The following is a 26,093-nucleotide window of genomic DNA, read 5'->3' on the forward strand; positions in this document are numbered from 1 at the left end:
CCCCTACCTCTTGAGCTTCTCTCTCACCCCCATCCCCACCCCAGCCCTCTAGGTCATCACAGATCACTGAGCTGGGCTCCCTGTACTATGCGGCAGCTTCCCACTAGCTATTTGTTTTACACATGGTAGTGTATACACGTAAACGCCACTCTCTTAGTTCGTCCCATTTGGCCTTTGATTGTGTTTTTTTCTTTCCTTTGAAAGTGAAAGTCGCTCAGTTGTGTCCAACTCTTTGTGACCCCATGGACTATACGGTCCATGGCCAGAATATTGGAGTGGGTAGCCTTTCCCTTCTCCAGGGGATCTTCCCAACCGAGGGATTAAACCCAGGTCTCCCATTTTGCAGGCAGATTCTTTATCAGCTGAGCCACAAGGGAAGCCCAAGAATACTGGAGTGGGTAACCTTGCCCTTCTCCAGCAGATCTTCCCGACCCAGGAATCGAACCAGGGTCTCCTGCAATGCAGGCAGATTTTTTACCAACTGAGCCATCAGGGAGCAACTCAATTAACTTCAGCCCAGGCCACTCGCTCTCAGAGGAGCCAGCACCCAGGCGCCACTCTGGGTCAGCTGCTCAGATGACATCTGAGTGTGCCAGGCCTAGATTTGGGCCAGTTGTTCCAGAAAAGGGACTTCAGGTCCACCTCAAGGATGGCTGCAGGACAATCAGCCACCTCTTTCTGGTGTTTGTAGTTGGTGCCTAGAGGGGCAGCTGTTCTGTGTAACACGGGGTTGTCTGCCTGGCAGCCCGGGGAGGCAGGCAATCTGAAGTATTCAGAATCTCTTAGGGACTTCCCTGATGGTCCAGAGGTTAAGACTTCACCTTCCAGTGCAGGGTGAGCAGGTTCCATCCCTGGTCAGGGAGCTAAGATCCCACATGCCCCCCTCATTCCCCAAAACCCCCCAAAACATAAAACAGGAGCAATATTGTAACAAATTCAATAAAGACTTTTTAAAAGTCTCTTATGGAATCTAAGAAGAAACTGGTGTGGAAGAGGCCTGCAGGGTAAGTGGGACATTCCTGGGAGGAGGGACAGTATATACATGGGAGGAGTAGCCTCTCCTGGCCTAGGGCCTCATCAGGACCTCTGTGCAGAGCTGAGGCCAGGTGGAATGTGTCATCTGAGCTGAAAACAAAGTGTGTGATGGCAGGAAATGCTTGCAGTGACTGAAGATCGTGCAAGACTGTGCTGCATTCTTAACACCTCATGAAGGCCAGGGCTTGGAGGGAAACAGTGCATTAATTTTTTTTTTCTTTCAAATTTCTGGTTCTTTGTTCTTTTTTTTTGATGTGGACCATTTTTAAAGTCTTTACTGAATTTGATACAATACTGCTTCTATTTTACGTTTTGGGTTTTTAGCCCCAAGGCATGTAGGATCTTAGCTTCCCAACCAGGGATTGAACCTGCACTCTCTGCATTGGGAGGAGAAATCTTAACAACTTGACCACCAGGGAAGTCCCTTCCTCTCCTACTTAAAAAAAAAATGTTTCATTCTGCATTTATGAAGTGCTTCTTTTCCTCGGCTTTAAAAAAATGTTACTTTTTAAAAATTACAGATGTAATACATGTTCTATATAACACACAAATCAACCTCTTAGTCTCTTTGTTCATCAAATATTTATCAAGTACCCACCCCAGGCTAGGCACGTCCAAGATGCAGGGGACACAGAAGTGAATAAAGTATAGATCCCTGTTTAATGACTTCTTTCACTTTCTGCTTAACCAGTTCCACTTCCTAAGGGTGACCACTGCTAGTATGTGTTCTTTTCAGTGCATACATATACACACATACTTTTTAAAGTTTTTTTTGGTTTGTTTGTTTTTATTTAAATGGTTCTTTTTCCCTCCCTTTTCCCCCCCCAATAACTGCAGTACACACACACACACACACACACACACACACACACACACACACACACACACACACACACACACACACACAGTGGCTCGTCGCAGGGTACTGCCAAAACTTATGTAATCAATTCTCCATGAATATTCCTTTAGGCAACTCGAATTTTTCCCTGTAACAAATAATACTGTAATGGCTATGACTTCTTCATTCAGATATATTTCTGCCTTCTCGTATATTTTTGCAACAATTCTGGAAATCCTTTCTAGGTTGAAAGGAACACATATTTTAAATCTGATGAATGATTTCTTGCCTTTGACCCATGGAAATTCAACCCCTCCATTTAACTAATGTTTCTTCCTAGTGTAAAAAGAGACCACTGTGAATGTTATCATTCTTTCAGACTCAGCTCAACTAAGCATTCAGTTTCCTGCAAAGTGTGGGTGTCTTGGCAAGCCAGGGACCACCAGGGTACCCAGAGTGTTAATGACAACCCAGTCACCCCAACTGACTGGTTCCCATCCTGTACGTTTGCTCCCCTGATGGACACACACAATTCAAGGATATTTAGGCCCTGGGTGCTTCCTACCTTTTGATCTATTTCTTCTGTCTGGAAATGTACGTACCTGTTTTGGAAAGCTTAGGGTCTTTTCACAGACGATTCTGGCACAGGTAGGTGGGTCAGGGACTTCGTAAACTTGGACTGTGGGAGGCGGGGGCCCCTCCACCCAACTCTTCATCTGCTCGTACACAGGAGATGAGGGGTTGAGCAGGGCAGGCACCTCATAGGTCTCCTGGGAGATGGCGGGAGCATTGTCTAGGCCTTTCAGGAAAGGGGGACGAGGCCTGTCTGTGGGGGCCTCCGCTAGGATTTGGAGGCGGTTGGCAGGGGCCAGGCCTTGCCTCCCGTGGAGCAGACACTTCCACCAGCCTTCACTTTCCGGTACATTTTGTTCCAGAATTGTCAGGATGTCTCCTCTGCAGAAAGCCAGCTCATCGGCGCAGTCGGGGTGGTTGTCATAAAGTGCCTTGGCCAAGAGGGTCTGGAGATGGGAGAGAAAGAATTCACAGTCATTGTTATTGCCAAGGACCAAGACTGCCACACCACTAGCTTAGAACACAGTCACAGCTGCTCCTTTATCTCATTTCCTCCCCTCACACCCCCACCCCCCCAGAGACTCTTGTCCCAGCTGTTTGCCCAATTTATTTCTAGCCATACTTGGGGAGGTGAGGAGAGTCTCAGGTGAAATGTCAGAACTTCCAGGTAGTCTTACCTAACACTGACTCAATGGACATGAGCTTAAGCAAGATCGTGGAGATGATACTGCAGTCTGTGGGTCACAAAGACTTGGACACCACTGAGTGACTGAACAAATGACCCACCCGAGTTATATGGTAGATGGCAGCCTAGCACAGAACAAGGTTGAAATCCTGGCTCTGACTTCCTAGCTCTGTGCCCTTAAGTAAATTAGCCACTATCTTTGGACCTCAGTCTCCTTGTCTGTAAAATGGGAATAATAGCACTATCTACCTCATGTGGGTGTGCTCAGTCACTCATGTCCAACTCTTTCCAACCCTTTGGACTGTAGCCTTCCAGGCTTCTCTGACCATGGGATTCTCCAGGCAAGAATATTGGAGTAGGTTGCCATTTCTTCCTCCAGGGGATCTTCCCGACCCTGGGATTGAACCCACATCTCCTGAATCTCCTGCACTGCAGGCAGATTCTTTACCACTAGCGCCACCTCTGCCTCACAAAGTTATTGATTAAATGGGTTGATATGTATAGAAAGCTCACTGAACAGCTCCTGGCACTTTGTAAGTGCTCAGTAAAGCCTGGCTGCAAACTATCAAAACGATTCTATTACTCTTTGCCTGGTTGTTGCTTTTCTCCTGGCTGGCCTTAGAAGCTCCATAACTTTGGGGATCACATCTTGCTCGATTTGGTGTTCTCTCACAGCATTGAGCATGGACCCAGGCTCAGAGCAGAGGCTCCATTAATGCTCATTTATTCACGTACAGTGAAACAAAGACACAGAGGGTAAGTGATTAGTCTACACAGCCGGGATCAAAATATAAACAATCTCCTAATTCTCAGACCCATGCTGTTTCTGTAAGCTACATGGTTCTCAAAAAATCCCAAACAACAACAAAAAACCCCACCTGTTATAATGACAGCAATGGTACTGTACTGCCTACAAATACCTAGCTCCTCAAATGCCCCTTGACCTGATTTTAACCTTTTTCCGGTTCCCTCATTAATTAATCAGTTTAATAAAATCCTTGACATGAGTTCATTTCATATTTGCATGAGAGTTATGATTTTACCTTTTTGAAAATGAGACCTTGTTCACACTGGGGAGAAAACAGAAAGCAAAACACAGTCTCCAATCTATCATCACAATTCCAATGAAATACATCTAACACACTCTGAGAAGAAAAAACCCATCATCTTAAAGGTGCTTGCATTTGTCTAGAAATAAGATAGTGTTTGTGTTTAGGCAGAGCAGTTGCTTCAATATGGCAGTTGCTTGGAAGCACCCAGATTGGCAGCAGCTTAGCTGGTGGACTTGTCTGTTGCAAAAGGGGATACTTGTCTAAAGAACAACTGCCTTGTGTGATCACCCGCCTGATCAGGCACCCACTACTGTCCAAAATGGACATTGACAGTCTTGGTCTGGAGACATGGTTTACTTTCCATGGACAGTCTGCAATCTTCAGAGCGGCAGCTCACACCCTAAAGGGCGTACAGTCGCAGCAAAGGAAAACCCTAACTATGTTGCTAGAAAAGGATTCCCGTCAGAATAGTATTTTGTTATAACTGGTCCAGAGACACCTCCTGCAGTCAATTAATGTCTCAAAGCTTTAATAACAAAGACTATCAATATTTATGTTAAAAAAGAATTAAATACATGTAAGAAATCTTGGAGAATTCCTCTCCCAGAAAAGGGAGCTAACAGTAGACTATACTGAATGGGGAATTATTTTGTGTTGGGGACACTGAAGCCATTATATCAGTTAATTCTCAGGTGCCTCAGAGGTAGGTTTTCTTCTTCCCAATTTACAGATGAGGAAACAGGGTCAGAGAGATCAGATGACTTGTCTGAGGTCCCATGGACTCGACGTTTTCTCTTCATATCCATTATTGCACCCTTCTCCTTCCAATTCATTCTCTAGACACCAATCAGAATGACATTTTACATATTTCTCCTTCTCTGGTTTACTTCAATTAGTATGATAATCCATGTTGCTGCAAATGATGGTATTTCACTCTTTTAATGGCTGAGTAATATTCCATGGTACCACATCTTCTTTACCCATTCCTCTGCCAATGGACCTTTAGGTTGCGTCCGTGTCTTGGCTATTGTGAATAATGGTGCAATGAACGCTGAGGTGCATGTGTCCTTTTGAATTACAGTTTTCTCCAGATATATGCCAGCCGTGGGATTGCAAGGTCATTTGGTAGCTCTATTTTTAGTTTTTTAAGGAACCTCCACAGTATTCTCCTTTGGCTGTACTAATTTATTAATACATTCCCACCAACAGTGTGGGAGGCTTCCCTTTTTCTCCACACCCTTGCCAGCATTTATTGTTTTGTAGAGTTTTTAATGATGGCCAATCTGACTACCTCATTGTAGTTTTGATTTGTATAGAATGACATTTTTTACACGTAAATCAGACTGTTGGTCTGTTGTTTAAAAATGTCCAATTGCTTAGAACCACCTTTAGAACAAAACCTAAACTCTCTGCCTGATTGCCAGGCTTGAGTGACTTCCTCTTGTTAATTTTAGTGCTTCTCTTCTGTTAATTTTCCTCCAGCTGCCTCGTTTTCTTTCTCCAATGCACTGATTACTTCCACCTCAGGACCTTTGCCCTTGTGAGTCCTCCTGCCCTGAACACTCTTCAGCCATATATTTGCACAACTGACTCCTCATCCTTCAGATCTCAGCTTAAGTCACTTCCTGTAGAGGCTGTCCCTGACCACAACACAGGAAGGCTGGGCTCCTCCGCCACGTGCATCCACGGGACTTGGAGACGAGGGCCCTCTGGGCATGTTAAGAAAGAACCCCGTTGGGACCAAGCCAGACTTTCACGGACCGGCCGGCAGTGTGGGGAGAATGAGAAATAGCAGCCTTGGGTTTCCCTGGTGGCTGAGGAGTGAGGAATCCGCCTGCCAGTGCAGGAGACGTGGCTTCCACCCCTGGTCCAGGAAGATCCCACATGCAACTGAGCCCAGGCACTGCAACTGCTGAGCCCGTGCTCTCGAGCCTGGGAGCCGCAGCTACTGAAGCCCACATGCCCTGGAGCCTGTGCTCAGCAACAAGAGAAGCCACCGCAACGAGAAGCCCGCGGACTGTGACTAGAGAGGTAGCCCCTGCTTGCCTCAACTAGAGAGAAGCAACGAAGACCCAGCACAGCCAAAAATAAAAATGAATTAATCTAATTAAACAAAAAAAGAAATAGCAGCCTCAGTGAACAGGTATCGAGCTCTTATGTCCCTGATACTGCACTGAACGCTTTGCAGACAACAGAGCGAAGGGACTGATGAGCTACTGCAACAGCGTTCTGATTACAACCATGACCATCGCTGAGGCCACCCCAAGTTATTCTTTGTGTGTGAATGCTCAGTGGTGTCCTGCTCTCCGAGACCCCATGGACTCCTTTGTCCCTGGGATTTCCCAGGCAAAAATACTGAAGTGGGTTGTCATTTCCTCCTCCAGGGGATCTTCCCAACTCAGGGACTGTACCTGTGTCTCCTGCATCTCCTGCATTGCATGAGGATTCTTTACCCCCAGGGCCACTGGGGAAGCCCAAAAGACCTCCAACACCTGGTATGCCCGTGGTCTCTCATGCAAGTACTGACCAGGCCCAACTCTGCTTAGATTCCAAGATCAGGTGAGATCAGGGGCTTTCAGGGTAGTATTAATTTGGGAACATTTGTGTAGACAAGAGATGAAGGAAGGCATGTATTTATATTTTTATTCTCTTTGGGCACAAAGACAGTTAGATCCTAGATACAACAGAGGAAACCTTCCTCGCCAATTTCCAAAAAGGACCTTTCCCCCAAATACTCATCTTCATACACCAGTTGGGAGAAAGGAAGGAGACTAGGGAAACAGAGGCAAAGAATAAGAGTTTCTCTCTCTGAGGAGACGGTCACATGATGGCCAGATGCAAAGTGCTAATCCGTACTGAACTGGCAATGAGCCACGGGAATAATTAGCTAGCTTCATTTACTCATACATCAAGTTTGAGCATCAACTATATGCCTGGCGCTCTGGGGAGATAAAGTGGTGAAGAAAACAGTTCCCGATCTCATAGTGGTGTATATCCTAGCAGAGGAGACACACTCCAATCATAACAGAAATAAACATAGGGTTTCTACTTCTCTTAAGTGCAGCCAAGAAAAATACAGAAAGTTATGAGGAATTCTGAGTGCAGTTGGGAAGGGGGGGTGGATAAGGGCTTAGGGAATATTTTCCTGGGAACCGGCCATGGAAGTTGCGATCTGGGAGTGAGTAGAAATTAGTCGGATTGAGAAAGGGGGAGAAATCATCCAGGCAGAGGAAGAGAAATGGGTGGGGGAGGGAGTGAGTTTGTGAGTTTGTGTGAATGGTATGGTGAGTCAGGGAAACTGAAAGATGTCCATGTTGTCTTGTTGTTGCTATTGAGTTGCTAAGTTGTGTTCGATGCTTTTGCGACCCCATGGACTGTAGCCCAACAGGCTCCTCTGTCCATAGGATTTCCCAGGCAAGAATACTGGAGCGGGTTGCCATTTCCTTCTCCAAGGGGATCTTGCCAACCCAGGGATCAAACCTGTGTCTCCTGCGATGGCAGGTGGATTCTTTACTGCTAAGCTATCATGGAAGCCCTGACCAGGTTGTCTGGAGAGAAGTAAACAAAAGCCTAGGGCTTCCTTCCATATTAGCTGATGTTTCTCTCTAATTTCTGGATGGGAAGGGGATTAGATGGAGCTGGTGTGAAGCCAAAGAAGCTCATCAAAGCCAGTGGTGGTCCAGTCCAGGTGGGAGAGGCCTGAGGCTCAAAGGAGGGTGGTGGTTGGCTGTAGGAGCACAGCTGGGAGGAGCTGCTGAGGGACTGTGTCCAATTCTGAGGTGAGTCTTGAAAGAAGGGCAGGGTTATAACTGCTGAGAAGGAAAGAGAGTTGCATTGTGGATCAGGGGAAGTAAGATGTAGAGACAGAGAGATTTGGTCCCATACTTTGTCTTCTGCAGTGATGTAAAAGCTGGCAGAAGCAGCTATAGTTCCAAGCAGAGGCCGGTTAGAGGAGCCTATAGAAATGCCACCTGCTGAAGCTACCGACTTTTGTTTCTGCATCATTCCCACTGCCAGGGTGGTCATCTCCTCTCTAAACCAGGAGGGTGGGCACAGCTCCTCAGCGACTGCCTCACACTGGCTCTCCGAGAACCCAGCTTGCCGTCCTGCTTGCCTTTCCACTCTTCTTCAGTTCACTCGAAATAGCAAAGTGGCAGAAACTCAGAGTGTTCGAGCTGGGTCTCATCTATTCTTTTTGCCACATTTCAGAGCTTTATGGTGCCTGTGCCTAGGAAAGGTTAAGGTCACAAGGCGGCAGGCAGAAAAGTAGGGATCCAAATGCGAGTCTCTCTGACTCTGAAGCCTGCTAAGGCCAAGTCACTGCACAGCCTCCCAAAGTCCAAGTCAATTCCTATTCTCATCTGCTAAAGTCTCTGTGCGTGTGTGTGCTTAGTCTCTCAGTTATGTCCAACTCTTGGCAGCCTCATGGACTTTGCAGCCCACCAGGCTTCTCTGCCCATGGAAGTTTCCAGGTAAAAATATTGGAGTGGGTTTCCATTTCCTACTCCAGGGGATCTTCCCAACCCAGGGATCAAACCTGGGTCTCTTGCATCTCCTGCATTGGCAGGCAGATTCTTTACCACTGAGCCACCTGGGAAGCCATAGGCAGGAGAGGCAAACTCAAATGATCATAAGAACCAGGCAAGAAGTATGTGTACATCAGGCAGGAAGGCCAGGTGTCAGACATTTGAGAGTGGTGGGGACTTTGGCATGGTCAGACAGATTTCAAAAGATAACTATTAAAACTGGGGTCAAATGAAGTACTCTACTGCTGAGCCCACTGAGACCCCAGCCCACTGCTAGGGTCTTAGTGGCCTTACCCTGGTTTCCTCTGCAAACTGGGCATTAAAACTAGGGGTCGCTGGAGCATTTATGCCCAATGCAGGACTCCTCTAATGGACATTCTGTTCTGAAGCCTCCCACCCATCCCATTATGTTATCAATGACTATGTGCAAATTGCTCTCGGTCTGAGGCTCTCTCTATCCTCCCCTGCTGGCTCCCCTCTCTCCCTCCACAAGGATCTGATCAGCAGCATCACAGCCCAATCCTGCTCCCTCCTCGCTTTATCCTTCACAAGTCTCCCCCTACTCCCAGACTCTTGTACACCTGAAATTACAGAGTTAGTGGCAGGGAATAGGAGGGTAAGGATCCTTGGATATTTCCATTAAAGTATCTAGAAAAGGATCTTTTCCTTGGGAAGGTAATTATACCATGAGGGTATCAGCACACAGCAGGAAGTAGTAAATAAATAAATGCCACAAACAAGGAGAGCTAGAGATCATAAATGTGCAAGGAACTCTGAGTAGCAAGTGGTTGCTGGGTTCCTGCTCTGCACAGTGTTATGGAACCCCATTAACAAGATGAATGTTTTTCTTCTACTAAAATCCTTCTTTGAAAAGTGTCTTTGTTTAGCATGTTGGCTTCCTTCTCACAGATTCCATGACTTACTTCCAAGAATTCTTAGTTAGTTTTAGGGGAAGGTGATGGAATGGTTCGTACTTCCCCTCTGAGGGCCATGAGAGAGAACAGTTATACAGAAGTCACAATTTTTAAAACCACATATACTGTAAATATTTCAAATCCTGTGGTGTATGGGAAATATGAACCCCTGAGGTTCACGAAGGTTTTCCTGGATGTAGGAACTTCTTTGAGATCCATGCAGCATTCTCTCATCCATCTTTATGAGGCTGCTGAGTCCAGACTCAGAACATCAGGAGTAAATGCAGAATGAAGAAAGCTCTTTGATCATCTTTAAAGACAAAGGTCTCCTCCTTCAATGTACTTGGAAGTATTTCAAATCATGTAAATACATAGATAGGCTTAGAATGATCAAAGCAGAGAGAATGGTGCTATCTGTTGGCTTGTGACTGTTTATTTTCCATCATATTGTAAAGCATAATGTTTTTTTTAAAAAAAAAAGGAGAGAGAAAGAAAAGTTTCCAAAAGCATAATAAAAATCCCCTTACCACCTCCATTTTTCCTTTCCCACCCACATTCTCCAAAAAGGGAAGAAAGAGAGAGGAAGAAGGACAACCCTGAGGAAGAAGCACAGTATCCACATGACATCTTTTCATGGGAGATGCTGATGAGTGACAACATTCTGCGAGGTAACCTTAGGAGAGATGAGGGAGCGGCAGGCAGGCTTTCAAGGAGTCACTGCAAAGACTCTCTGGAGGCTCCCCACTTTGCAAAGTCCATATAACAATACAGACTTTGTACAAACTGTGTGTCAGCTAATATTGAGTTCCTGTAATTAATCAAAGAGAAAAAAAATTCTCTCTAATCTTTCGGAGGTATATTGAGTTATGTTCATGCTGTTGTTTACTAATTTAGCCAATACCTCATTAATAAGGATTGCTCATAGCTTTTCAGCTCGGTTCCAGGCACTGGGATAAGTAGTTAGTATTGATTATCTCAGTTGGTAGTCACAATTCCACAAAGCAGGGACTGTTACTAATGTCCCATTTAAGAGATGCGAAAGTTAAGGCACAGAGAGGGTAAGTAAGTAGCCTAAAGCTGCTCAGAGAGGCAAGGAATAGAACCAAGATTGGCACACAGGCAAATCTGACCCTGGAGTCTTTCCTTTTAGCCTACAAGTCATAGTGGTTACTGTCCATCGCACAATATCATGTGCATTTCTCTGGATGAAGAAATGACCAAGGGTGCCTCAGGAGAGAGGGATGGCAAGCTGACAAAAAACATTTTAACCACAGTTGGGTAAGTTGCATGGTTAGAGCATCAAAATTAGATACTGCATTAAGAATTCAGACAATGGCTTCAATGTAATTACTGACAAATAATGACACATTTGTATAATGGAATACTACACTGTCATTAAAAAGAATGAGGTAGAGTTTATATAAGCTGAAGTGGAATAGTCTCAAAAACAAGAGTATTATTATTTGACTGTCATGCAGCTTGTGGGATCTTAGCTCCCTTACCAAGGGTTGAACTTGGACCTGGGCAGCAAAAGTTCAGAGTCCTAACCATTTAACCACCAGGGAGTCCCTGAATGCTAATATTTTTAAATGCAAGATGAGAAACTGCAGATGGTATGCTTCTATGAGGACAGCATCTTTCTGGAAGAAGACATAAGTCATTGGGTCTCCCCCTCTGGCTTGGGGAACTGGAGACCAGAAAACCCTAGAGATCTGGGATTAAAAGAAAACATGCTTTCAGTCCATGTTTACTGGTACAGTTTCAGTTTTTAAAATCACATGTGCATGTTTTGATTTTTCAATTCAAGAATCTAGTGTAAAGAGGGTTCTGTTCTGTTGGAAGAAAATGGCTTCTGTGTTGATGACCTTGTGCTTCTGCTTGTCATGATCCCTGTTCTACTTCCAGATTTGCTAGATGGGAACCTTGACCAAGACAGTCTTCATCTCGGCCAAAAGCATTTTGTCACATAAAAGCATCTCACACCTGGGGAGACCCTTCATGAACTTCCAGAATAACTCACACCATCGATGGCACTCTTCATTGTCCATCCATTCAGAGGACCATTTACAGCATGAAAGATGCTGAGAAGTGTTTGGACCATTGTTGAGAACTGGGTGATTTTGTCAGTGTTTTTTTCTCCCCAGCTCCTTGAGAGGAGGGCTACAGTGTGAAGATCCCCAGAGAAGGCAGCAAAGACCTACCATTTAGATGCAACAGGGTCAAGGACTTCCCTGCTGGTCCACTGGTTAAGAATCTGTCTTCCAATGCAGGAGATATGGGTTCGATCCCTGGTTGGGGAATAAAATCCCACATGTCACTGGGCAACTAAGCCAGTGTACCAGAGCTAGAGAGGACTCTGTGTGCCACAATGAAAACTCTTGCATGCTGCAACTGAGACCTGATGCAGCCCCCCAAAATCAATAAATAATATTAAAAATAAATGCAACAGGGTTTAACTGCAGGTATGTTAAGAATCACAGAAGTTGGGACTTCCTGGTGGTCCGCTGGTGAAGAATCCACCTGCCAATGCAGGGAACACAGGTTCCAACTTTGGTCCAGGGAGATTCCACATGCTACGGGGCAACTAAGCCTGTGGGCCACAACTACTGAAGCCTCCGTGCCCTAGAGCCCATGCTCTGCAGTAAGAGAAGCCACTGCAATGAGAAACCCGCACACCGCAGCTAGAAAGTAGCTGTGCTAGCCCCAACTAGAGAAAGCCCGCAGGGGTTAGTTTAACCATTTGTTACTTTCCCTGTGGGTGGAGTTGTATTATGAGGCCACTGGGCTTCCTCTTCTTTCTCTTCTTTAAGTTATCTTTACTATTCTTTCCTTTCATGAATTTCAGCAGCTCTCTGTAGCCACAACTACATTGAAAAGTAAAATTCCACAAGTTACAGGGAACTGAGAGTCACTTAACACATAGCAAGATGGTACATTTCACAACCAGAACTTGCCTGGAGATTGGCAACTCTATTAAATTATTTCCTTTGAATGTGTCATGCCTAAACATGGGTGCTGCAGAACTTGAGACACCGTGGCTGCAATGATCTGTTTCATTTTCAGCAATTTTTAGATTTTTTTTAAATGAAGTGAGAGCTAAGTAATTTCTTGCATCATCCCCACAGGATAAAGAAGAGTAGTTTCTCTTGGAGTTTTTTTTTTTTTTTTTAACTTTGCAAAGTAGTTAAATGAGAGATGCTGAGGGAAAACTGCTGTCTTTCTGTGCTTGATATTAATTTGCTTGGATGGGCTAGGAAAATAACTGGCTTCCACTCCACTTTGAGGAAAAAGTTGAAAAGTTCTCAATGGAAAGGCTCCAGAATGCAAAGGAAGTCATCTGAAGTTATTTAACTGAGATATTGAAATACTCGTTTCCAGATCAAGAGAAACAGGACTTCCCTGGTGACTCAGTGGTAAAGACTTTACCTGCCAATGCATTGGACATGGGTTTGATCCTTGGTCTAGGAAGAGCCTATTTGTCAGAGAGCAACTAAGCCTGTGAACCACAACTACTGACCCCATGCTCTGGGGCCCGAGAGCCCCAACTACAGAAGCCCACTTGCCCTAGAGCCCATGCTCTGCAACAAGAGAAGACACTGCAATGAGAAACCCATGAACCGCAACAGAGAATAACCCCCACTCACCTCAACTAGAGAAAGCCTGAGAGCAGCAATGAAGACCGAGTGCAACCAAATAAAAAGAGAAAGAAAGAAAGAGCATGATAAGAATGCATCAAAAATATTAAAAGAAAAAAAAAAGAGAGAGAGAGAAACAAAAGAAAGTTTCCTTGTTTTCTCAACATCTCTAAAAATGATCCTGACTATATGAACAGCCACAAACCTTAACTGATTTCTCCATCATAAAGTTGAACTCTGATCTTTTCAGCTTTGAATTCTTCCTGATGGTTCAGATGTAAAAGTCTCTCACACGGGGACTTCCATAGCCACAGAAGGCATTGTCGACTAATAAGAGTTTGAGGAAGAGACGGTGGCCAGAAAAAAATTCCAAAGCCACTAAGTGGAAATGAGGCATTTTCTTCCCTGATGCCTGAATACTGTGGTTATCCAATGGATTGGGGTCTTCACCAGACCCAGATGTTTGAATATACTTCCCCTATTCATGGGAACTTTGCTAAAATATGCTTTCCCTGCTTCACTGATTTGACACTTATTAAGCACCAACTGTATGTCTGATGTGTATTAGGGGGAGCAAGGTGAACAAGTTTCCTTAGTCTGAGCTCAGGGTTGAAATGATGCAACAATGAAGATCTCCCAGGTCTTCTAAGTAACTGATCTTTTTGGATGTGGCCCAAGACAGGTTGGTGTTATACCAAACTGTTTTTGTAGCCTGTAGTGCCCTAGAGACACAGCATATTTGTTCATCCATTCCCCAAAGCCCTTCCCCACCTCCAAGTTCATTCCTTGCTAGACAAGTCCCTGAATTTTTGTTTAAGATACTTGGTTTGGGGAAAAGAGTTGTTGAGAACAAAGGTGGGCCAAGGTAAGTGGTTGGGATTCAGCTTTCTCCTGTGAGAAACTTGTGGAGGGAGGAGGGCAAGTAGCTGAGAATTTCCTGGATCTCAGGACAGGACCCTCATCTGAAAGTGTAGGGTTCCCATCCAGCTCCAACCCACCCCCCACTGCATTTTGCACAGGTTCTTCTCTTATTCTTATCTCCTATTTTGTGCAAGTCATCAGAGGAATTAAAGAAAGTGACAGGTGGGATCTTTTCCTATTTCATCTTTTCCTTCCTTCCTTTTCTCTTGCTTTGAAAGGTAAAGGGAAGGAATAGCATGGAGACCAAAAAAGGTGTTTTGTGGCCTTTGAGCAGTCTGAAGCAATTACACCACCCCTATTAGGGGAAAGCTTTGTCTAAGACTGTGCTTCTTAAACTTCATGTTCTATTAACTGCATAGGAAAGGAAAAAAGGAAAGTGAAATCACTCAGTTGTGTCCGACTCTTTGCAACTCCATGGACTGTAGCCTACCGGGCTCTTCTATCCATGGGATTTTCCAGGCAGGGGTACTGGAGTGGAAATGTTCTTCTCCAGGGGAATCTTCCCGATCTAGGAATCAAACCCAGGTCTCCCACATTACAGGCAGACACTTTACCATCTGAGCCACCAGGAAGGGTGACTATTAACTGCATGCTTCCTATCATACCTGTGGGCTGTTTGTATACTTTCTAACTTAAAGAACCATATTAAATTAAGCCAATTAAAAAAAAAAACACTCTCCCAAAGCAATATGACCTATGAAATTAAAAATTTGATAAGCCAGCTTTGGTTTTTTCCCAGTGCACATTAGAATACATAGCTAACATTAACAAATGTCCCATCTATGGACCACACCTAAAATAATCTTGTGTGACCGAGGTCAAAGTCCCTGCAGGGTGTGGTTTTTCCGTTTGATTGATCAGGAAGAATTCAAAACTGGTCCAAGCTATTTAATAGATTGCAGAGAAATAAGTGAAGGTTCATACTTGCTCACGGAATTCTCCATTGCCTGGGGTCATATTTAGGGTTGTTAGGAAAACAACAAGCTACCTGTTCTTTAAGTTCTTCTCTCATTCTGCTAGCAGGAATTTTTTTCCAGGTTACCAGGTTTATTCACTTTGTTGTTAGTAATGAGCCACAGACAAACCAATTGTTAGCCTTACAGGAGACACCACAAGGAAGATTATAGACAACAGGCTTTGCAACTGTCCCTGTTGATTTCTTGAGCCCATCATTTTGGTGTTTCCCAAAGTATAGAAGCCACTTGATGTTTTCGCTGTTAGTAATTGACTCTCATGCTCTTTCAACCTCTGAGTTTAAATTCTGCACCCAAGTGAACATTCTTTTTAAAAATATTTATTTATTTATCTAGCTACAACAGGTCTTAGTCGTGGTGTGCAGAATCTAGTTCCCTGACCAAAGATTGAACCAGGGTCTGCTGCCTTGGGAGCTTGGAGTCTTAGCCACTGGACCATCAAGCACCTTTCAGCTTTTGTTAACCAGATGTCAAATATCTCCAAGAGAGAAGCATCCTACTGCTTTCTTACCCCAGTTCTCCCCAACTCCAGCCCCCAAATGATAGGCTGCTGTAACAAATGTGTGACAAACAAAACTGCTCTTGCTTTTGTGAAGCAAAGGTTTGTTCCCTGATCAGGAATCAAACCCATGACCCCTGCCCTGGCAGCCCAGAGTCTTAACCACTGGACCATCAGAGAAGTCTTGAGAAGCAATGGTTTAAAGAGAAAGAACAACTGGTTCACTAATTAATAAACTCATGGCAAACCACTCCGAATGGGCAGATGGGTCACCTGGACTTGCCCAGGATTAACACTTCTTTGAGGTGCCTTAAGAACTGGCAAAGCCTCCCTGGCAGGAGCTGCCCTCTCTGGCGCAGGCGCACATGCTGCACTCTAGGTCCTAACTCTGTCCTGGCCGTGAGCACACAAGAGCCCTCTCCCGTTCTGCTAAACACAAGGCTCATGAGCACTGCATTTGGAAATGATTCCTAACAGATGACTTCCCCTTTTTGCAACTCATGTTGAAGTCTTCGAGTATCACTTGTAAGGGCATTTTTGATGTTGTTGTTACTAGCCTCCCACCTTCCTCCTTTGAAGTTATTTCCCCTCTTGTCATTTCCTCTCTGAGTCATCACGGTTCCAAGATGACCACACATGTTTCTACAGCCGCTTCCCCATTCCATTATCATGCAGGCCACTTTCCTTTGAAAAGTCTCCTAGCAGACGTTTTTTAACTTTAGGGGTAAGCTCGATGGTGTTCTGTTTTGCTTCCTCCCCCGCTCAATCGCCACCCGCGCCCCCCCCCCCCCCCGCCCCCGGCCCCCTCAGCAAAGTGAGCTCTTTAGTAAATACCCTGTTAAGGGAATTAAAGGTTATCAAACAGGGGAAAGAATAATATTCTGTAATAGATTTTTAATGCTAATGATGATTTATTAAGTATTGAGAAAGGGGACTAAACCTTTTTTCTCTGTGGCATTTAGAGCAGCATCTGGCTTAATATTTGTGGAATGAAGGAAAGGATTTTCAACAGAAAATGGAAATAAAGTTGGTGAAAAATAAACATCAGTTTCTTGGGACTTTTCCTGGTGGTCCAGTGGTTAAGATTCTGAGCTTTCACTACAGGGGGACAAGGGTTCAATCCCTATTCTGGGTACTTATCTCTCAGGCCACTCAGTGTGGCCAAAAAAAAAAAAAAATCAGAGGGGGTGGGAGGGAGGTTCAAGAGGAAGGGGATATATGGGATATATGTCTATTTAAGGCTGATTCACATTGTTCTATGGCAGAAACCAACACAGCACTGTAAAGCAATTATCTTCCAATTAAAAAATTAAAATAAAATCAGTTCCTTAAAAAAGGAAACTATTTAGCACATGCAATTCACTAAAAGCTATTTATACCTTTATTTACTCTTTATTCTGTTCACATCTCCTGACACTTTCGAACACCAAATGTCTTATTTTTTTCAAAAGGCAGAGCGAATGATGCTTCTCTGTGTGCACTGAGAACAGCAGGGTACCATCTGAGACGGAAAAGGAAGCCCTGCTCGGTCTCCTGACTCACCTCCTGCTTCTGCTGTCTCCCACTGAGTGTCCGTGGGCACCCAGAGGCCTGAGTGATCTTTTAAAACGTAAGACAGCCCGTGTCACCTCCTGCTTTAAACAGGTCACTGGTTTCCACTGCAGTCCAAGTTCTTACAGTGTCGACGAGACCCAGCGTGCACAGGACACTGCTGACCCCTCAAATGCTGCTCCTGACACTTTCTCCCCTTGTGACTCTTCTCTGACGTCGCTGGTCTTTTCACCGACACTCTGCTCTGCTCAGTTCATTCCTGCCCTTACGTTTGCTGTTCCCTCTGCCTGGAATACTTTCCCCATCATTCCGGTTTCCATAGAGGCCCTTTCTGTCTATCACCTCTGTCAGGTCACCTTGTTTTTTCTTTAAGGCAGTTAGCAGCATCTGAAATCATTGCGTCCCTTTACTGACTTAGTGACATTCTGACCCCACAGGAATGTTGGCTCTTTGTTGATGACCCTGATCCCCAGAGCTCGATAACTATGTGTTGGGTGAAAGGATGCAGTGAACCATGAGCTGTGTTTTCCACTGGGTGCTGTGTCGGCCTGTCCTGCCTTGGGAGGCAGGTGAAGGGGTCAAGCTGCTGGATAAAGTCAGAGGGAGGCCAGCAGTGCTTATGGCTATGACTTCGGTTGCAAAGGCTCAGAGCTAAGGCAACATCTGATCACGGGAGAAGGATCGGGTGATTCTCAAGTGTCTAGGTTGAGAGGTGGGTCAGGTTGGGGCCAGGGAGGGGTTAGGAGAGCTGAGAGTCAGGGATAACCTCTGTTCCCAGACATCTGATAAGCAGGAAGTACCGTTCCTGTCCTCAAGACTGTGTTGCAAGGGCTCTGCACGCCTGTTAACCTCCCATTCATTCACACACACACATACACCTAGGTGTTTCTTGAATACCTACTGTGTGTAGGCACTAAAGATGCAGCACTGAGGGTTTCCCTGGTGGCTCAGTGGTAAAGAATCCACCTGCCAATGCAAGAAACACAGGTTCCGCCCCTGATCGGGAAGATCCAACATGCCCTGGACAACGTAGCCTGTGAGCCACAACTGTTGAGCCTAGAGCCTGGGAGCCACAGCTCTGCAGCCCGTGCACCTAGAGCTCATGCTCTGCAAGAAGAGAAGGCACCATAAGGAGAAACATGCCCTCCACAACTAGAGTACCCCCTCCACTCTCTGCAACTAGAGAAAGTCCTTGTGCAGCAAAGAAGATCCAGCACAGCTATAAATAAATACATAAAGTTGCAGCGCTGAATGAGAAAGCTCAGATCTATCCTTGATGGAGTTGACTTTCCAGAGCAGGAAACAATCAATCTCCCATCTTGATAAGAGAGGCTGAGATGGACGGTGAGATGATGCAGTGGGTGTGTAAAGGGAGGTGGTTTAGATAGGGTGGTGCAGAGAGGCTTTGGCTGGCGAGATGCTTGAGAGGAGTACCCAGTGGTCCAGCCACAGGAAGAGAGAAGCATGCCAGGCCAGGAATGGCAGGGGAGAAGGGGAAGGAATTCGGTCAGGTCAGGGAGGAATTCAGCTGCAGTGGCGGAGCTGGTGGGAGTGGATCACTATGACTTCAGAGCTTCTAAAGGTACAAGGAAAGCCTGAAATTGTTCCCCACTCACAAAGCCTCAGTGAGCATTCTTGCGCAGAAGCACCAGAGCAGGAGAGTCTCAGTGACCGGTGGACACTGTGACGCTACCCTAGCCTATCAGGGTCTAGACCAACCCTGGGAATGTTGGTGGTTTTTTAAAAAAAAAACAATTCAGAATCTTCACTATAGACACTCCTTGACGGAATCTGGAACCATTTCACTCGGAGGTGCAATGAAGCAGGACCATTTGCTTTTCAACTAAAGCTGAAATCTGAAATGCTGAGAACATTTCAGGACATTTAAAAGTTCTTAAAACATAAATATGATTTCAATCAGTTCTCTGGACCACCCACCTTTCAGTAACGCAATGAAGACACTTGTCTGAAAATTCCCTTCAGAAAACCAAGTGAGCAAACAGCCTATAGCTCTACTCATAAGAGAGAACGTCTAGACTGTAGAGAAAATACTACAGAAAGTAGGTTTTTAAATAGTCAAGATTCTCAGAAAGTGATGGAAAATAACCACTATGCTTATTTGACCCAGGATTCCTCTTTCAATTTCTGGACATTCACTCCAGGGAGATAAAGATGCTATTTTCAGTATCACTTCTAAGTGTGTGGACATGTGCACTCAGAAGTAAGCACAATTTGCATTACATTTAATAAAACCACTTATTTATCTTGTCTTTCAGACCTAATTTTCTAGCTTTTCTTGAATAAGTTGAACATGGAGCCAGTCAGCTACAGTCCACTGAGAGGCTGGATTTACCAACTTGGCAATGCATCATGGTCTCTATTTTTGTTGCAGTCACACTGTTTGAGGTCAGTGTTTCCTAGCTCTAATTTTATCACATTTATTTTTCAGTTTTTCTCTTCATTTAATAAGACAGTTTGGGGAAACTTAATAAAAAGTCAGACAAGAGTCTGCTGTGCACACAGGTGAAATTCTAGTGATGAGGAAGTCCAGGTTGGCTGTTAAGCAGCAACACTGGGGGACAGCCTGAGAGGGCTCTGCTCACCTCCCGAAGTGCATAGGCAGACATCGGGACGTGAGAGGTGTTGGGGTGACCCAAGTGAAAAGCAGGGTTGCTTCAAAGTCAGATGCCCCGACGCGGGGGACCACTCCCCTGGCATGACCCCTTCAAGTACTGTGTTACCATCTAATCAGAAGCACCTAAACAACAATGCAGGCATTAAAAATACTGAGGTAGATCAACAGTGCTAAAACAGACCGCATTCTAAGACATGATTTTCACTGTGAAAGACAAGAAGCCCCAAAGATATTCAGTTACTGCTCCCACTCTTGTAAAGCCATTTTAAAAAGTCTATTATTTGTGTATTGGTGGTTTTGTAGGAATGCTGGGGAAACTATGAGGTGAGGTTGCTTTAGGACTGGGAGTGGAAGACTTGGGTTCTTGCCCTGGGGTTGCCCTTACTGGGTAGGGGTATTTGAACAAGTTCACACGTCATTCATCTAAGACTTGGGTCGGCAAACTAGGGCCTTTAGACCAAATCCGCATGACCAGTCCAAGAGTTAAGAATGATTTCATATTTTTAAAGGGTTGTAAAAACAAGAATATGTACTGGAGATCAGAGGTGGCCCACAGAGCATACAGAGCATATACACAGAGCATAATATATAGAGCATAAAACACTATCTGGCTCTTTATGAAAAGAGTGTGGACCTCTTGCCTAAGGATCAGGATATAGAGAGGTGGTTAAGAGCTGGGGCTTGGGTCAGTCTGCCTGGTTGGTTCCTGGCATTCTACTTACTAGCAAATGACCTTGTCAAGTCATTTCAAGGTCATCTGTCTTCATCTGGTCTACTTTCCTCATCCGTAAAATGAGGATTAGAGTAACACACCTACCTCATGGAGATGGTGAGAGGATATAATAAGAAAAAGTAAGCAGAGAACTCAGCACCAGGCCTGGCAGGTGGACAGTCAGTAAGGGTCAGCTGTTACTATCTGTATAATATCAATAATAGAATTTTATGGGGATGCTGAGACTATCAAATATATGTTACATGCATATATATATATATATATATATATATATATATATACATGTTAATCACATGCTGCAAAGTGCTGTAGAAACTGGGCAGATTTAGCGGCCCATAAATAAAAATAAGTCTAAATCATAAAAAAAAAAACCCTGGATATTCATAGAAAATGTCAATGTTATGAAAGAAATAAAAAGTAGTGGATTGTTCTAGATTAAGGTTGACAGAGACCTAGCAAACAAAATGTGTGATCCCAGAATGAGTTTGGGGTTAGAAAAACAAACACATACACACACAAAGACATAGTAATAGCCAAAAAAGCTAGAAAGGATATTTTTGGATTTCTGGAAAATGTGAATTTAGCCTGTGTTTAAATATATATAGATTTATATATATATATATATATATAAAATATATATAAATAGATCACAAATGTGATAAAGTGCCTGGAATCAGTGAATCTAGGTAAAGGATAATGCACAAGTTTACTGCTTTTTTTTCCTTCTGTTTTCCCAGCGCTTTAAATTTTTTTTCAAAGAAAATAGTTGAGTACAAAATTCTAGGATAGCTAATATGCATAAGAGAGGCTGTCATGGGTTATTCAGCTGTAACTTTCACTAATGACACCTATGAGTATTATGGTAATAATAAATATCACACATTTAATCATATAAGCAAGCTTCCCATTTCATAATTGCTTCATTTCTTTTTCCTGTTCTACTTAGAATTTTTAAAAAGATGTAGCAAAATAACACTGACCTTCACTTTCCTTGTGTCTGAGCAGTTTTTGGTTTTTTTTTAAGCAGTCATTTCAACTTTCTAAGTAGCAAAACCTTTTTGATCCCTGCCACAGACTTGAGCTCTGCTCAGGCATAATCAGTACAGAAGGTATCATGAAAACAGCATAGGAAGGCCTGCTGAGGGCTCAGGGCCAGAGCAGAGACCTGTGTCTCGCTCAGAAATGTGTTAGAAGGTGAATGGGCACAAAGAGATGGGTTGTGTTATCAATCATGTACACTGAGTTTTGCTAGAAAATAATCTGCATCCATCTCTGAGTCAGACTGGTAAGGAGCTTTACAGCACATATATTTTCTGCACTTAAACTCCCATGAAACTTTCTCCTCTAGAGCTTGCATATCACTGTTACATTTTTTACTTCATCAGAAACTCAGCACTGAAATCAGCCGCTGTCCTTAACCCAAACAGACTGCTTCATCTTCTGCCCCTGTAGACCGCCCGGCCACTCACCTTGGGCGCTCCGTCCAGGATGCCTGCTCCTTTCATGTTGCTCCTGTGAACCAGCTCCTCTGAGCCCGGCAGCTGATATCTCTCACTTCAGAAGCGGTTACGCAATGTCACTGCATGCCTCTGGCTGGTTCTCAGAAACTGAATTCTGTGGAGCTATCTGACAGCACAGGAAATTGTCAGAATGGTTCTTCCAGAAGGCAGACTTTCTGGAAAGGAGGAGAAGAAAACAGGTGAAGGAGGGAAGACAAGAAATCAAGGTCACCCTCACTCCTCAATGCCTAACGTCTATGAGTAGAGACTGTCACACATTTGCTCTGAGAAACCGCAAAAGGGGAAAAAAATAGTCTTCTCCTTTATAGGGTGAAGTTCCTACTTTGAAAAGTTGAGTGTATGAACGCACAGCAGTCTCATTCCCTGAACGTCGCGGAACAACTCCTACTGGACAGACCAAACTTATTTCTCTGATTAGAGGCCGCCAGGACAAATTTCTGATAGTGGTCAGTGTTTCTCCTTTCTTACCCCTTAAAACTTGCCCTGCAACAGCCAGAGAAAATGAGTCTGGGGACAGGGGAGCAGTATCCAGGAGACCTCCTCCCACATCTTTCTGGGTCAGACACACACTTCCCCCTGCTCCAAACCCCATTGCCCACCCCATGGTCTTTGGGTGCTGTCTCTGCAGCAAGGCTATGCTGAGCACTTGTCAATACAAGTATATTATCTCTCAAATCTCACCCGCCCACCATCTGAACTTGAAGCCACAATGCTAGTTCATCATGCAATTCAGTACAACTTGCTAAATTGTTCCACTTTCCTTGCGTGCGTGCGTGTTTAGTTGCTCAGTCATGTCCAATCGTTTGCAACTCTGAGTTGTAGCCCACCAGGCTCCTCAGTTCATGGGATGTCCCAGGTAAGAATACTGGAGAGGGTTGCCATTTCCTTCTCCAGGGGATCTTTCCCACCCAAGAACTGAACCTGAGTTTCCTGTGGCTCCTGCATTGCAGGCAGATTCTTTCCACTTTCCTTAAATTCAGACTAAATATCCAGAAAGGACCTACAGGGGCGCAAATGGCTTGCTAGGCGTGTTGGCGTTTTTATTTCACGTAAACAAACCGGTGTCCATCCTTCCAGCCGGGCTCAGGTTCCGTCTCCAATGAGCTCTCTCTCTTCCCATCCCGTGATTACAGCACTTATTGTCTTGTCTGCTGGTTGTCCTGTCTGAGCATCAGGAAGGATTTATGGGTGGAAAGAGCTGACTGATTTCCAGTGGGAGACAATCTATATTCTAAACTGTTACCTTTGTTGGAACTTCCCTGGCCAAGTGGTTGACATGCTATAGATGAGAGCAAATAAGAGGGAAGGAACAAAGATCATACAGAACTGTCACAAAATGACTGAGCAACAAGCTCAAGGTGGGGATCCATAGATAGGACAGAGACAGAAGAGGGAATAATCTAGGAAAGGCTTCACATGGAAGGCAAGGTATGAGAAGCAGGGGCAGGTCAGTGTAGAGCCTGGACTAACAGCGGTACCTGTTTATCTTTTACAGGTACATATCCTGTTTATCCTGTTTATCTTTACAGATGAGACAGATCGTTAAAATGGTACTACTGCAGGTGATATTTGTGAAGCAAAGGGCGCTACAAAATAGCAGATGATTTTAAATATGAATCTGGACATTTCTCTCAGGTGTACCCGTTTGCTCCTGCTTTCTTCTGCCTTTACCAGCATTCCTCTGTGTCGGTGACCTCGGGTCATGGAGCACCTTATAAGGAGGAGGCAAGCACTGTCCAGCTAAGGCTGAGGTTCGTGTTTTCAGAGAGGGAATTTATGAAACCAAACTCTGATGCCTCTTATGTATAGAAATGGAATGATATTATGATTGCATTTTAAAAGCCCTTATCTCTCAGAGATATACACTGAAATATTTACAGACAAAATTTGAAAATCCAAAATAATTCAAGGGGAAAGTGGATAGAGGTGATTAGCACAATACTGGCCATGCGCTGAAAATTGGGGAGTCTTGAGTCATGGATCATGTGGATTCATTACAGTACTGCTGATATTGAATTTTAAAAAGTAACAGCTTAATTAGCATATAATTCACATAGATCCCTCGGAGAAGGGAATGACAACCCACTCTAGTATTCTTGCCTGAAGAATTCCATGGACGGAGGAGCCTAATGGGCTACAGTCTATGGAATTGCAAGGGGTCGGACTTGACTGAAGCAACTGACACTTTCACTGCTTGACTCTAATGTGCCACAGAAGTACAATTCAGTGTTTTTTTTTTAGTATATTCAGAGTTGTGCAACCATCACCACTATTTAATTTCAGAACTTCATCACCCCAATGAGAAAGACGATATCTATCAGCAGTCACTCCTTTTTCTCCTCTCCACACTGGCAACCACTGTTTTCTATTGTATTGAAAAAAAGTAGAAAGGCTGGACAAACTTGCTCAAATGATGAACAGATATAGACTCTGAACCCAAGTCTCCTGGAAAAGACAACAGATAGATTTCACGCCAATTCAAGTTTGGATGGTTCCCATCACCCTGGCAAATTCCAGACAGCAATTCTTCCCAGTACTGAAGGGATGACCCTGAAGGTCCCTATACAGATTAAAATGCTGTCATTTGCATGTCTTTTTCAAGGAAAAACAGTCTGAACCAAAAAACAAAACTATTAGGATTTGACCCTAAAATTAAATACTCACCCCTGCATGGATATTCAGTGTGGTATTTTGTGAATGAGGGGCTTGACTTCTCAGACTCCTGTTTAATCAGCTATGATTTTTCTGAATGGAAAGCTGTAGACATTTTGCTGCGGTCCATTCATATTTACATTTTAACTTAACATTGCGAGAGTTGATTATTCTAGGAAATTGGGTTGTTTTCGCAATATCCCACAGACCAAAGGTTGAAACAGCTAGAATTAAGAGAACCAAGAGAGAGAGCTTCTAATAAGGTAATCTCCCCTCCTCTCAAGTAATGTGCTGCTAATAACAGTATTTTTGTTGTTGTTGTTGTTTATTTATTTGGATGTGCTGGGTCTTAGTTGAGGCACACAGGGCCTTTGATCTTCATTGTGGCATGCCAGATCTTTAGTTGTGGTATGTGGGATCTAGTTTCCCAACCAGGGATCAAACCCAGGCCTCCTGCATCGACAGTGTGAAGTCTTAGCCACTGCACCACCAGTGAAGTCCCCGAGAACAGAATTTTGAGTTGAGTTTCTTTTCAGAACTTAGGGAGTCTGATCATTTTCATAACTCCTAACAAATGTGCAGGAAGGCATATTGTTTTGTGTACTGAGCTCTTTTTCATATGCTTTTATATTGTTTTCGTGTGGACTTTTATCTGACATTTAAGTCCAGCCGAATACCAGACTCAGAATGTCCAGAGCATTAAAGTCCTGGCAGGACATTTCAGACTGTGCTGCTTTATTTTTTTACAAGTCTTTATTGGTTTTGTTACAATATTGTTCTATGTTTTGGTTCTTTGGTCAGGAGGCATGTGGGATCCTAGCTCGTTGACCAGGGATCGAACCCGAACCCCCTGCATTGGGAGTCAAAGTCTTAACCACTGGACTGCCAGGGAATCCCCTGTGCTGCTTTAAAATCACCTGATTATCGGGCAGATTGTAACCTCAAGAAGGTAACTCAAAAGAGCTCCTTTGGTCAAAGTAGGATTTCATAAATTGCCAACAAATTCATCTAAAAACCCGAGTATAGGGATAATACGGGGAAGACTGAAATACTGAAGTTATTATAATTAGCGATAGCTCAGCTTACTAGCCTGAATTTTGATCCCAAGGTTGAGAGGAAAAAGGAATCAGAGCAAGACTTGAAAAACGCTACAGAGGAAACGCTACAGGTGGAAAAAGGTGTGTAAAGCTGGAGGGCAAGGCTGAATGCAGAAAATACCACGAGCCGGTAGTCATTACGGGGGTGCAACCAGGAAGGGAAGAAACAATTGGCCAGAAAGTGACTGGGAAAAAGTCTTCATAGATGACAACACCTACTAAAGGGAAAAGGAAGACAAAGGCACAGGGCAAA

The 26,093-nt window shown here is 44.2% G+C and overlaps 1 protein-coding gene across 2 annotated transcripts in view; it reads right to left on the bottom strand.

The window, feature by feature from the left end:
• Positions 1-22,652, bottom strand: part of CASS4 (Cas scaffold protein family member 4) — a 35,300-nt gene extending 12,648 nt beyond the window's left edge. Inside the window, exons 1-2 of one of the 2 annotated variants that reach the window (XM_027977022.2) lie at positions 22,041-22,652; positions 2,476-2,892 (exon numbers count right to left, since the gene is read on the bottom strand). In XM_027977022.2, coding sequence (XP_027832823.1) covers positions 2,476-2,892; positions 22,041-22,076 — 453 coding nt within the window. In that variant the 5' untranslated portion in view covers positions 22,077-22,652. Of the gene's footprint in view, positions 1-2,475; positions 2,893-11,824; positions 12,049-22,040 lie in introns of those variants that run through there. The other variant, XM_042229942.2, reaches the window with a different exon arrangement.
• Positions 22,653-26,093: the final 3,441 nt, after the last annotated feature.

The sequence above is a fragment of the Ovis aries genome, chromosome 13 (assembly GCF_016772045.2).
Source record: "Ovis aries strain OAR_USU_Benz2616 breed Rambouillet chromosome 13, ARS-UI_Ramb_v3.0, whole genome shotgun sequence".
In the NCBI taxonomy this organism is placed as follows: domain Eukaryota; kingdom Metazoa; phylum Chordata; class Mammalia; order Artiodactyla; family Bovidae; genus Ovis; species Ovis aries.